This window comes from Anopheles aquasalis, chromosome 2 (genome assembly GCF_943734665.1).
Source record: "Anopheles aquasalis chromosome 2, idAnoAquaMG_Q_19, whole genome shotgun sequence".
NCBI lineage: Eukaryota > Metazoa > Arthropoda > Insecta > Diptera > Culicidae > Anopheles > Anopheles aquasalis.
Genome location: NC_064877.1, coordinates 11,038,077 through 11,052,500, shown reverse-complemented (window position 1 = coordinate 11,052,500; position 14,424 = coordinate 11,038,077). Strand labels below are relative to the sequence as shown.

Genomic DNA, 14,424 nt, shown 5'->3' with positions numbered 1-14,424 from the left:
TTCAAATCTACACGGCACACACATGATGATCGTTTGGGGGGACAAGTGAGTTTTTACGGTTTTTTTTTTCAGTTGGTCTAGACGACGCCACCTAAGAGGCTTGGCCGGATGCGATACACCATAGCACGGATTGTTTTATAAATATCTCTCTAAGAATTGCTTATTTTGTTTTGGCGAACTCGAACAGCAATAATCAGATACACGCAGCGCAGACCATTAACAGCTGATTGCTGATTCATTCCCATCCCCACGATACCGCGTCCTTCGATGGATCGTGTTTCCTCTGCTCTTTGATCTCAGCGTCCTCCCCCCTTCTCGGTACCACGATGTGCACGCGAATCTTGAGACACAGATCCTTCGCGCTAGTGGCACTCAATCGAAGATCTCGATCACTGTTCGGTAAGGAGTAACAGAATGGTATAGCAAGGGAAGGAGAGGACGATGAGGCGCTAAAGGCCGTTGCATTCTCTGCTGACACGTCGTCTGGCCTATAAATAAGATTTCACTGCCACTGTCAATGACTATTGCGGCGGTCTGGTGGTTAGGTTGCGCACTTTTTTTTTTTTTGGCGGACGTGCCCCTTTGCTGCTCCGGCCCTTCTTCACGTCACAGACTACAGAGTTCGTGGTCGTTTCGGTACGCACGTACGCCTCGATCGTCGTCGTGTGTTTGTCGGTCCAGGAGGAGCGCGCGAAGATCACGTGACGTCATAGCCCCGATGATCAAGTAGAACGCGACCACATAGATCGCGTGTTTCAGGCGGAAGATTAATTTTGCAAAATTATATACACACGAACACACGGACACGCACGTCATGCTGGTGCTGGTGTGGAGGGGGGCCAGTTGGTGATACACAAGAAGCGCACACGGAACTAATCGTTAAAACCTATTTTCCAATATCTGCCAGAAATGCGTGCTATTTTTATATCAATCATGCTTTGTGGTGGGGTGCTACTGAACTCGACACGGAACGGGAAACATATTCAAGGCTGTCAAAAGGCCGGCGCACATTATTCGGCAGACCAAACAATCGACACCGGGCGCGTCGATACAGCGATACACGTTAGCAACAATGGGATGCGTAAGGGATCAACCGGAAGGATTTAGGAAGGCAACAGTGGACGAGCAGTGCAAAAGATCACAGCACAACACACGCCAGGAGGCGAAACGTTGAGATAATATTTACACGACAATCACACTCTCACAACGACGACGGAACCACTGATTCTGATTGTGCCTCAGTGCTGATCGGTGATCGAGACACGACGATCCACAGTAACTCTTATCCCACTCCCAAAACAGTGTCGCGCATATCAAGCCGCGATCTTTGAACTACTTCGAGGTGAGGAGCTTGTTAGTTTTGTGCGAAACGACGCCGACAGTGACCCAAAAATGCTGCTGCTAATCCCACTCGCCCCTTGTGCTCTTCTCTCTTTCGAACGCAACCACGATCACAAATCACTGTTGATGATGCTGACTGGCTGGCTAGCAAGATGAGAAGCGGTTCGTCGGTTCCGAGCGCTGTCAAAGCGAGGCGCACGCGCGTACATCCGCGTCGACGGACACGCAGGTTGATGAAGACACACTAGTACTAGGCACTACAACGTACGGTACCGAGCACTTCCTTCATCGACCGAAGAACAACAACAACTAACTTGGGATCCGACTAGCGACCGTCCACAGCACCGGTTGTTCGGCGTTCGGCCGGTTGCTCTGCTGGCGGCTGGCGACAACAACAAACGATGGCGCCATCATCGTACCACCGGCACCTGGTCGTCCCTTCCTCACCCCCTTCGGGGGTCGGGGTTTGGCACAATTTGCGCAGCTTTCGTAGACCACCGACGATGAGAGAACCGAGCCGCGCCGGGTACCGGGTTGCACAGGGTGATCCTTCGCCACCAACCGCCAAGAGAGACGAACGGCCAAAAAGGCTGGTGCGTTGCTGTTCCGGTTCAAGGTTCTGGCCACGGTGGATGCGCAGTGCATACGGTGGTCCACTCGCAACGAGAGCGGACATGCGCAGGATGCTAGAATCTCCCGCGGGGACAGCATATGAGGAGAGATCGGTGCGCATCTCTCTACTCAGCACTCTAACGGCTCAGCGCAAAATCAGTATCAATATCGTAGCGACAGAGCGAGCGAACGAGCGTCATCGTCTATTTTATCCATCTCAATTGGACCCATTGGTGATTCTCTGTATTGGACACAGTTGGGGGGCAATTAAGGGAGAAGGCGCGCGCACTGGGGAAGTAGCACTGATTAGTGTGTTGTGGCGAATAAATATGACGTCTGCACGACGAATTCAAATACGTCATCTAGTGTGCTATGCATCGAGAAGACATTTGTAGTGTCTCATAAATCATTCAGCTGTCAAAAGTGGCGGTGACGTGCTTGGGCCAATTGAGCACAGCACTACTATATCAAGGCAGAGTTTGCAAACTGGTCGATATACTTAATTTAAAAACCGTGAAATCACTGTATAGTGGCGCTCTAGAACACCATTTCATCTTGGATTTGTTTGATGTAGCATACTGCTATCTAAATACATTTTGACATTCAAAGCGTTCCAACTTCCAGGACACAGCGAGCGCCGCAACCGGGTATCCGCGGTTCCTATGGATGATCTTGAACTGCACGTGCGCCTTTGCACAGAGAATACATTTGGCAGTTCGTCAAAATCTCAAGCGGAACATGAGTAGTTTCCAATATTTATATTTAAATCTCTATATAGAGTTACGCCAGGCAATCACGGTCCTGCCCATGTTGGGGGGGCATGTGGATTAGATCATCCTTTTATAAATACACACAAGCGAGCAGAGATATCACTCTTCATCCCAGAACAGAATATGAAAGAGGCCGAGCGTTCATTTCGACCTTAAAATTAATCAACAACACCACACTCACCTAGATCAGACAGGGGCACCTTCTCCAGGAATGGATCGGCAACGGGCAGCTAAAATGAGAGAGAGAGAGAAAAAAGCGAAACATACATCTTCGATTAGTAATGACAGACACAAGCGTAGCCAAGCGGGCTCGATGATATCGAGTAAACAATGTAACACAGCGAGATAATGATAATGACGTGCAGGAAGATGATACAATGTCATGCAGAGATCGTCGGGCGCACGATCGCGCACAAAGGGAGTATACGGGGGTGCATTACATTTTGAGGAGCCTGGGCGCTGGTCGTCCGGCGCAGGACGTTCTTCCGCAGTGAGTGACTAAACCGGGAGTACCAGGTCGGTGAGCTGTAGTAGTACTTAATGCTGGATGGCACAGAGGAAGACAGGAGACTAGGGGGTCCGGCGGGACTGCTGATCGACCGGTGCGTACTGTATCGCTCGCGAGCAGTCACAGCATTCGGTGCACGTGGTATTCCCGGTGATACACTTCCACCGGAACCATGCGGTCTATTCACTCCAACCTGATCAGTCGTTGGGGGACCGTACACATAACTGTTCCGGTTGGAACTAAGGTAAATCTGGGCGGCATGGACTTGCTGCTGCAGGACGCTGGTTGGATGCGTTGGAGCCGAACCGATCGATTGCTTGCGGTGATGGTGGTAGGCAGGCGATGAGGAGAGTAGCTTAATGCCTCCGTTCGGTGCCGTTGCCGTGGAGGAACAGTTGGAACTAACCGATCCAGGCGAGTGTCCTGGTGTCGGTTGTAGATAGTTGAGGGAACCATTCGATGAACCGATGCGCTCCGGACTGCTGTCGGTTGTTCCAGTACCGCCGCCACCACCGCCAGCTATATTGATCGGATTCGTTCGTGGTGGAGGTACGCGCAACTCCGGGATCGGAAGTGCCGCTGGGACGCAACCATTGGCAGCCAACGATGACGATGATGGCGACGCGGAGGAGGCCGAGGAGTGTTGTGGCTTCGGAATGGGTGGTGGTTTCGGACGCGAGATCGACACCGTACTAGAGGGTGGTGCCGCATCGAACAACGAAAATCTACGGAACATGATCACCAGCGCACCGAGCGGTCGATCATCTGATCGTCACTTTCGCCGCAGGAAGGGATATACTACAACGAGGACACTTTTGCTCACTGTTTTACATTCCCGTGGCGATGCACACAAACACTCACGCGCACGTGGAAACACCAAGGATAAGACGATAATCTGGAACCATACAATTTAGAACACTGAAGCTAAAGAGCGATATGCACAGAATGTTCCTCTTGTAGCGAGGCAGGTGTCATCGAGATTTCGCTGTTTCCAGCCGACCACGAGCACCGATATCGGTGGAGGGTGCTAAAAAAGACACAACCTGCCACCCGCGCCGGTTGGTAACACAATGTTCGACTCGACGACGATGGACCAATTGCACGCTCTGCACGCTCTGGCCCCTTCTGACCGGTTCGTTTACTCAGCCAACTACCTACATCACCACCACCACCACCACCACCACCACCACCACCATCATCATCTTCTTCTTTCTTCCTCTCGCTGTACGGTTTGGCGCAGGGTAACCTTTGCTATTTGTTTACGGAATTAGAGGGGAGCGAATGAAAAAATGCAACATTACAAACCCCCCCCCCCCCCCCCGTGGGGGGTATCGAGGAGCTTATAGCGCCCCCCCCCCCCCCCCCCCCCCCCACAACACAGCACACTCTCCTCTGCGCCGCGACTTCCGTTCGTGCCGCGCGATCACAATCGGATGTTGATGCCAAATGGTCGAATCCATCCATCCATCGCTCCCAAAAACCCCATCATCTCGCATCTCATCTTATTAGCACCCCATGTTCCACACTCCGCGCAGAAGATATTTGCGCAGTACCGTGAGCCCCATTACATGCTCCCCTTGATGTTTGATTCGATGTCACACGACAGACAGCCAGAGGGCGAACAAAACGAGACAGAGAGAGAGAGAGAGAGAGAGAGAGAGAGAGAGAGAGAGAGAGAGAGAGAGAGAGAGAGAGAGAGAGAGAGAGACAGAGAGGTCTTTAACCAGTTCGATCAGGGTGAACGGAGCGTCAGGTGCCGGTTACTCTGGATCGCGAATGCATCCCTGCATGCCGGGGAGGGTGCCCATCAATCGGATGTAATAATTGATGTGGTCAGGTATTAAAAACCGATCACAATTTGTTAGAAAACTTTTCTTCCTTCGTTTAGAACACCAGTAACCAGGTGTGTGGTACGTGATCCAATTATCTAGTGGAACGCAGAGGGTAAGAGAAAGTATAGTAGGCTTCCCAATTGGCTATTGAAGCATTCCACAAAGATCAAGTACTCATGGGGAATGGTGTGAGGAGGCAGTTGGAAACGGGAGCACGCAGGAAGCTGACGTGAACTGGTTTGGTAAGAATTTAACCTTTTTTTCAAGCATTTTTCAAGAAATTTGAGGGCGTGTTTGTGACGAATTCGTAACTGGATCAATTTAACATAAGAACTCAAGCAATATTCATAGGTAAGTAATGTTGAACATTGCACACGAAAATTCACACATCGTAGAAGAGATTTATGAGTGTTCAAATGTCGGGGGCATTAATTTATCGTAAGTTGTGTTTGTTGCAGAAAACCGCAGTATTTTATTGCATCCAATCCAGCCCAGGGCGGCGTGAAACAAAGCAAACGCCAGACAATGGTTACTTTGCTATTTATATTTTAATATTCTCTGGCAGAATGCAGCAGCAGAGCAGAGGGGCGCTAGTCTGCCAAAATGCAGTGTAAGCTCAAGTAATACCTGCCGCAAAACCCCAACGGTCGGTCGGTCGTAACGGAGTAGACCATAAAACCCTCTAATCTCTGCCAAACCTACCCCACAATCTGGACCACGAAAGGTTGTGATTTCAAGCCACTCTCCTCCACATCGGCGATCACGACAACCAGAGCCTCCTTCTTCACGGTCACATTATGTCAAGCGAAAAGCAAAAACAACGAAACCCCTTCCTGAACCTGCCCTTTCCAGCGTGTGTCCCACAAGAGGCCTGTTCGATGGAAACTCGGTGAGGCTCGACAGCTAAATACACGCGTGTGCAGGAGCAGCCGAGATTCGCTGATTCGACCGGCGATGGTGATAAGATACGCCGACGACGACGACGACGATACGTTCGCAAATGCCCCAAAAAAGGAAAATGATGCAAATCATCATCCCACAATAAACCCCAGCCAGCCGAGTGGAGCACCAATCTTTTCATTGAAAAAGGAAGAAGACAAGTCCAGCCGCAAAATGGTGCTTGCACATGTGGGACGCGGTGGCAAAGGACGGTTGCCACAAGCCAACGAAAGAGAGAGAAAAAAAAACGACACAGAATATATACGAACGTTGGGAGTATTTTGGTCCGGACCGGCCCCGTCGTGTGTTCGGTGGCTTCGGTAAGCAAACACCGTGGTGCCCCGCACGCTCATTATCACTAGCGCGCGAGAACGGGGAGATTACACCACGAGCCGTCTCCAACGTGGCCCCCCTGGACTGGAGTGTAATCGCCAGGGCAAGGGGCACACGGTCACCGCCCAATAGAGTAACAACGAATCCGGCTCAACGATTCGACGACAAACGATTCCCAAAATGTAGCGAAAATCGAGCAGACACCCGGGGAGCCTTTTCCGCTGGACAAACATATAGACGAACTCAAGTCAAGTGATAGTCAAGGAAAGGCGCACCTTTGGAACGAGCGCACACTGCTCCCTGACCACTCGGGCTAATCTGCGGGGGCTAATCAGTTCCTACGCAGCGCTATTGCTCTTCAACCAAACCTCTCTGATGAATCAATTCAGCCACAATCAAGCGCGCGTTGTTTGAAAGAAGGAACATTGCGACGCAAGAAAGCAACTCAGATAAAGGTAAAGACAACAGCTCTGTCATCCCTTGGCCATCACCTGCATGCTAACTGGATTGAACTGGAGTTCCACTTTAAAGAGCGACGATTCGGACGGTAGCTCTTCAGCAGAGTAGGAAGCTCGCCTCGCTATTTCAACATCTTGTGCGCTGCTGCATCAGCAACAATGTTGCCCATTTACCCTCACGCACCCTTTATGGTCTCTGGCTGGTTGGCAATGTGCGCCGGAGCTTAACCGGGATTAGTGATGCAGGACAAGGACACTCGAAATCGACCGACGGTCCGCTAGCAAGGCGACATTCAACGATCGGTTCAAAAGGTGTAGCCCAGCAGCTTCCTCAAGTGCCAACTCTATTATTGGGAGTCGCACCAGGTTTGGACCAAATCAAGGACAAACTGGACCACCGTGCCCTTCTCTTCTCTCGGTTGCCACATTAGACCAGGTCCCCCGGACAACCACCGACAAACTCAAAGACCTGGGTCAACCACCAACCGGCATCGCCGTCGCCTTACGCGAACCGGACCTGGCCGCGGCCCTAACCTCATTCCTGCCGCCGAACTGGTTTTCGGAATACTCTCAAGGACATCCTTTCGAAAACCGAAAAACGTGCTGGAAGCTGGTGCGTGCACCACCCCAGGGGCACAGCCACGGTGGCCTAGCCAGCAAGCAAGCAAGCAAGCCATCGCGCTGAGACAAACAACCACATTAACTTTGCGCGCGCGGGGATCACGAGGGTATCGTACCCGGTGGAGGTCAGCTCCTACACTCATCAATCCAGTTCGCCCTCTCCTCGGGGCGCTTCCGTATCGCGCGTGGTGGCTGGACAACCCATAAATTGGATTCATCATCTATCGCGCCTGCACTCTAGATTAACGTCAGCTGCTGCTACGTAGAATGTAGATTTCCTACCACCACCACACACGTCCCATACGGTGGGCAGCAGGAGCAGCGACAAGGCGTGTGTTGTGGGTCAGAGCACGCGACAACAACGAACGCGAATCCCCCCGCCACAATGTGAATCTCTATTTTTATCCTTCACGCGCAACCACCCGGTGTTACATGCCCGCGTATACACCGCACACCGATGTTCACATGTTTGTTGATGGTTTTCTTTTTGTTCTCTGTAGACCGGTGTGGAAAGGAGCGAAGGAAAGGAGACGAACGAACTCCTCCTCGCGCCAACGAAAGCATCGTTTTCCGCAATCATAATTCACGGCTGAGGACATAACAATTTCAAACCGAATAACGGATAGCACACAAAACACCGCGGCCACAACGGAAAATGCGTAGTAAACACTCCTGTTCACACCACGTGCAAGTGCCACCAGCCCGTGCCGTGGCGCACCAAAAACCACTTAATTCCTTCCACACCACTATCGCGGATCGCACGTTAATCGCTCCGCTTCTTCTGGGCGATTTTATGTTATTTTAAGATCAAAATTTATGCCAAACCGCGAGCGAGCCTCGAGAAATCGATCGACGAGCGGTTTCTTTCTTTTTTGGCAGAATGATCGATCTCGCGGATCGCGAATCACGAGACGACGATCATCTCAATTCAACAGAGCCAAACCCCATTTGACCGTAGAGACCGAAGTGGTGGTGGGGTGGTTCGAGGAGGTTTTTAATCTCTTGCAAAGCGAATAACCGTACCGAACGACAACGCACAAACAACACACCTACGACGACGACGACGGCGACGCGCGCTCTTCGACAAGACGCCACTTTGCGTCCTGGCTCGCGAACGATCAAACTGAAACTGTGGTCGCCGGTAACGCGAAGAGTTCGAGGCCGAGCACAACGCGCGCGCGGACACACTCGTGCCTTCCGCACATACACAAGCTCTGTTTGGTTGGCGACGACGCCACCGCCTCAATCTCCCAACGCCATCCGTGTGTATATTTGCCCTTTTCGCGGCCGTGCGCACTTTAACGTACACCGACACGCCAGCACGCACGCACGCACACTCGCTATGGTCTCTCGATCTGCTCTTGATTCGCGGCTCACCCCATCCCCCCCCTTGTACACCGGCCGTGCGATGCATTCCTGTTGATCGCCAGAAGTCGCACGGAACCAAAGTGAGCGAGCGACAACAACAACCTGCTGCTGCTAGGCACACTAACTAACGCACACACTCGTGGCACAGCATCGTCACCGGTCCAGATCGAGGATCACGAGAGCTTATTGATATCACACAGCCACGACGATTAGCAGTGATTAACGGAACGGTATGGACGGTGCTACTGCGTGCTCCGGGGGGAAAAAAGGTTAATCAACAGCAACCGGACCCCGCTGGAGTAGATAACGAGGTGTACGGGTTTTTTTCAGCGGCCCCTTCAGCCCTTTTTACGATCACGATAAGATTGTGGGAGTGCGATTTTTTTTTTGCTGTTGTTGGTCCCACAGCTCTCTCATCAACTCTCAAGCAACCCGTGAGCTGTAAATACATCCCAGCACGTCATCAGTTCTAGCCACCCGGGGGGGGGGATCGGTTTAAGCGTCCTCCTCGCCTCGTCTTGCCTTTGAAGGTTGTTTCAACGCCAAGCTAAGTCGTGCGGTGCGAAAACGATGAACGCATCAAGCGCGCGCGCTACGGAAGTATCCAAAATGTGTGTTCGCATGTGGCGGGGTTGTGGTTTGCTCATTTTGTATCTTTCGTCCTCGTCCGTATCGACGCACGCAGCCAGACAGGACCCGGAGCGGTACCGTGGTGTGTTTGTAAATAATGGCCAAGGTGCTAAAAACATCTTCTAGCCATCATCGTTCGATGCCCATGCTCTGGGCACGCTACAATAATGATCGCAATCGCGATAAACGGAGCGTCGTATCGGGTCGCGATCCGTTCGTTGGCCGTTCCATTAACTGCGGAATGACACGATGGCAGGACAATAATATCGGGAGGACAAGTTAATTCCACTCTTCCATGGTCCATCGGAATGACGCGCATGTAAATTTTGCACATCGTTCTACAACAAGTTCCTCAACATGCATTCCTCCCCCTGGCTGTCTCCCACGCAAAAGCACTACTTTTGAATGAAGGAGAGTTATGGACCGGGGCAAAGGGGAGTGGAGTGTAATTATCGTAGCGAGGCGACTACGACTGTTAGCGTGCCTAACGATCGTTGGCGCCATTAAGACACGTCGCACTCGCCTTCTCTCTCTCGTACACTGTTGTATGAGTGTGAGATATGTCCATCTTTTCATTACTTATTCAATTTGCGATATGCATCCCCGAAGGACAGGGGATGGGGAAAGGGGGGGGGTGGGGGGGTGATGGCAGATCTCGGATACGTCGTCGTTGGCGTTGGCGAATCGATCAATTAGCTAGAGGGCACACGTCAGTAAAGGCCTAAGCCGGTGCTAATTCGATCAAATTCACGTGTCAGCAAACCCGCTGGTTCGTCAGATGATTTGCATTGCAGTTACTAAACGTGGCCGGAAAGTGAATGAGGACACTCTTGGAGAGGATATATTGTTTGGATTTCCCCATGTGGCCACGACTTCTGAGAAGCCGATGCATAAATCGTTTTCAAATTCATTGCAATCATCCTAGCATGCCTCGATTATCTGATAGGTTCGGAACAACCACAAAAGAGTGGTTCAGTTCTAGCATCTTATTTAAATATTGCTGTATATTTGATCAAATACGAGCGAAGGGATTAGTGTTAAAATGCACTAAACTACTAATCTTGAACTACTAAACCGCGCACTAAAGCACTTATTTCCAGGGGCTCGCCCCGAGATGGCGCTGCTGTAGCGCGAAAGCTAAAAAAAGCTCAGCTTCGCGGAGCAAACAAAAACGGTCATAACGATCAAACGGGAGAATTTTGTTCGAGCAAATTTGGCCCCAAAATTTGGCACAAATTGCATTGGTTTTTGCATTCGCGATGTGATTAGTAGCACGGTTTTAAATTAAATCCTTCATCATAGAATGAGCCACCAAGGAAGATTGCAACCACAGACGCAATGAATAAGAATGATAGATAAGTGGAATGTAGCGGATGGGATGGAACGCAAATCGTAGCCGTGAATCATGAGTGAGCGCACAACGTTACTTACCCCTCTTGAGTCACGGAACAGAATGGCGGCGTGATACGGATCGAGTGTACCGTCCGCACGTAGTCCTCTTGTGGCACCCAGTGAAGCCCGCCGACGTTCCGCTAGCTCCGCAGAAGCTCTTCGCATATGAGCCGCTAAAGAGGGGAAACGAAAACGTGTTGAGAAACATTAGTATCCTGCAATGACCATATCGGATCCATGCTGTGTGCGTATTAACGTAGCGAATGCATTTCTCATCTTTCAACTGTAAAACTGGTTAACGAGCTTGATTGGAATACCGAGCGATCGAAGCGAATCATCTTCAACTTCTCGTTTGCATACTCGTTGACCGAGTAATTCATAATCTAATTCTACATGCCGGCATCTACGGTGAATGTTCTCGATTACTAATGTGGCTAATCGAAGGGTACGTCAATGGCGTGCACGACGACACACGACCACAGCTCACTACATTGGCTCTGTATTGAAGGTCGCCGCTGTCGCCATGGATAAACTACAACAACATTGTGCCGCTGATAACCCCTTGGCTGTATCCACTTCCTCAATCCGATACGGCCGAAGGTACGATGGAAACAGTAGCGAGCGTATACAGTAGAGCAACCCGCGGTCGTCATACACGCGAGCGCATAGGGCAGGTCAGGGAGAAAACAACAAAGGGAATGTATAGATTTGTGGCGCGCAGTAGCGAAAGAAGGGGTAAGGCTCTGTTTTGGAATTATCCACGCGGACGTTTTGCCAACCACCTCTTTCTTCCCCCCCCCCCCCCACGGAGAGATTTTACACGCGAGATATACCGTGGCCAGGGGGCAGGACAAATGAACTCAATTAAGATATTAAATGGCTTGGCCGGCTTCTTGAGAGGCTCATCAATTATTGGCCCTGAGTGGTGACCGATGCGCATTCGGTACGCCATACGCAGAAGTCACCAATCCCAATCCAAACCAGACACACCACTTGGGGGAGGGTTTGTTGGGTGGAATTGCAAAAATAAAAAACGTGGCAGGACATTTGCATATTGCGTTGTTCTGTTCTGTGCGATTTGCATACCGGCAGAGTGAGGGAGAGGAAGGCAGAAACGGCAGGCATTGGAAACGGAGGTAAGCACAGGCAAGGGTAACATATTTTTGCTGACGCCATCGGCATCGGCATCGAGAACCGGCTTCGTTGGACGCGTGGACGTGCCTCCACTTCGTAATACGATCGCCGATCGGCGGATCGTAAAACAAGGTGCGGTGCAGGGTGCAGCGTGAACCCGGTACCCGGTTTTACGGTGAATGTTGTTGTCGTTGTTGTTGTTTATCGATCGATGCTGGGCAGCAAACCGGCAAACCCGGTGGCAAAGTTGTTTCTAACGATAACAGCAATATACTCGTTAGGCATTGCTTCTCCTCTTCCTCGATTGTATCTTCCCCCGGGGGAGCAGTTATCGTCGGCATCTTCAAGGCACCGGGGTGCGCCTTCTCAGCTCCCGAAAGATAGCATCACTTGGTTGCCTCTTCCTGCTGGGACATGACGAACGAGCTCTGTTTCTGTTGATTTTATCAGCGTTTACGTTCACTGACGAAGAATCTTCGATGCGATCTTTGACAGGAAGATGAGCGAAAAAAAACAAGTATCGCTGATTATTGATTTAAGACTTCTAACCCACCCCCGTTGCCACAGCAGGGAGGAAGTAAATCGAATTCGTAAACAGTGTACCGGCTTCGTTTTGCGTGGCGACGTAGTTATCGAAGCTAGCTCGAAGTAGTTCGAAGCTTCTAGAGGTTGCTTTGAATTCGCCAAAAAAAAACCCCAAAACCTGGCAAGAAGTCTTGAACGCCTTCTTCTGCTTCTCCATCCAGGTGTTTACGGTGAAACACAAATGGGTAAACACCCCGACAATCCGCCGTCCCCTAGACTGTGACAAGCGAGAGAGAGAAAGAGAGCCGCAAAGTGGCAAACCGAAGAGCAGTCGACGCACGTGGGTTGGAAGAAGGGCGTGCGCGCGCGCGAGCGCCTTGGCCACACGCCAGCACCAGAGTCAAAACAACGGAGACATACACTACACTCTACCACAACTCGGTGATCGCACCCCTGAACGAACAGCGGCACGCTTACGTAATAGAGTAAACATTTGTCGCGATCTGTGGGGTACGAAGACGAACACTGATTGGTCTCCACCAGCCGGCCTTACGCCCTCTCCCAACGCATCAACACCAGATGCTCTCTTTCGCGACGAACACGTTGGAATGGAATTGCTATAGTCAAGATCACGTCTGACGATCACACCCTAAAGATCTCGCTGCTCTTACCGGTGGTTTTACCTTCACGCAAGATTTTGTTATAGATCTTGTACGTGGACTCGCAATCGTCCAGTATGCGCCGCCTCTGATCGACATCCAGCGATCGTGACCGCGTCCGGAAGTCCTCCTTCGGGTGGCTTATCGAATCCCCATCACCACCACCACCGCCTACGGACGAATGGTGATCACCATCACCCGCGTGGTGATCCTCACTGATCGACGAATGGCGCGTACGGCCACCGGGCCAAATGTGTGCCTTCTTGCCGAAATGTTTGATCATCTCCGTGATCGAATGGTGATGGTGGTGATTGTGGTGCTGATTGCCACCCTTGCCGTCCTTATTGTGGTGCCGTTTCTCCTTCTCCTCCTTGTCCTTGCTCATCGAGGCTTTCGAGGCCGACGAATGGCCACTGTCGATGCTGCTTTGCGAGATGCTCTGGGTGAGCTTCCGGGCGAAGCTGCTATTATCGAACCGGTGCCGATAGCCAAACAGTCGCTGGTTCGAGCTGTTGGAGCTCGAAATGCCCGACGAAGCACCGCCGTACTCGTCGAGAGAGTGAAACCCGTGGTTCCGCTGGAACAACATCTGGCGTTGCTGGTCCGAGGTAATCGGGTACGCTGCGTGCTCATGGTAGGCACCGGTATGCGTGAAGTACTGATGGTCCGTCTTGTACTCGTAGATGTCGTCCAGATCGTGCGGAAAATAGCCGGCAGTGTGATGGTGCATCGGTGGCGAGCACGCACTCTCCAGCGATCCACGGCGTCCACTCTAAAACGACGTTGTGAGGACACGGATGAAACCGTTCGTTTAGTACTCTGCACGGGGTTCAAGCTCGGTGCTTCAAACAGCACAGATGATACTCACGGGATTGTAGTTGGTCGCTGGACGCTGCTCACCACCAGGGGCACCGCCATAGGGCACCGCCTGGGTACGCTTCGACATGCGCTTGATGCCATTCGCACCGACGCTGCTGCCCATGTCCGAACACTGACTGCCACGACTGTCCGGAGACTTTCGGCCACGCGGGATTGAAATGCCAAGGTTGTAGTACTCCTGGGCAGACGTCGGCGAACGGGCCGACACACCGGACGGCACATGCTGAGGGCTGGATGCCGCCAATCGGTACACTAAAACGTCGAGCGAATGAATAAACTCGTGAGAAATCGTTTGAACCTTCGTAGGGAGCTGAAGCAGCTAGATTCGAGTTCGACATCGTGTTCCTGCTGTAGCGTATACGATCTGATCTTTGTCGTTCTTCGAGGATTTGTTTTCGCAAAACGATCTTCCTTTTCGAAAGG

At 51.5% G+C, this 14,424-nt stretch overlaps 1 protein-coding gene across 5 annotated transcripts in view; it reads right to left on the bottom strand.

Moving 5' to 3' along the window:
• LOC126572389 (uncharacterized) overlaps positions 1 to 14,424 on the bottom strand; it is a 57,486-nt gene that overhangs the window by 5,957 nt on the left and 37,105 nt on the right. For all 5 annotated transcript variants that reach the window (XM_050231642.1, XM_050231643.1, XM_050231644.1 and 2 more), the window contains exons 7-8: positions 10,844 to 10,977; positions 2,905 to 2,953 (exon numbers count right to left, since the gene is read on the bottom strand). In XM_050231642.1, coding sequence (XP_050087599.1) covers positions 2,905 to 2,953; positions 10,844 to 10,977 — 183 coding nt within the window. The remainder of the gene's footprint in view (positions 1 to 2,904; positions 2,954 to 10,843; positions 10,978 to 14,424) is intronic.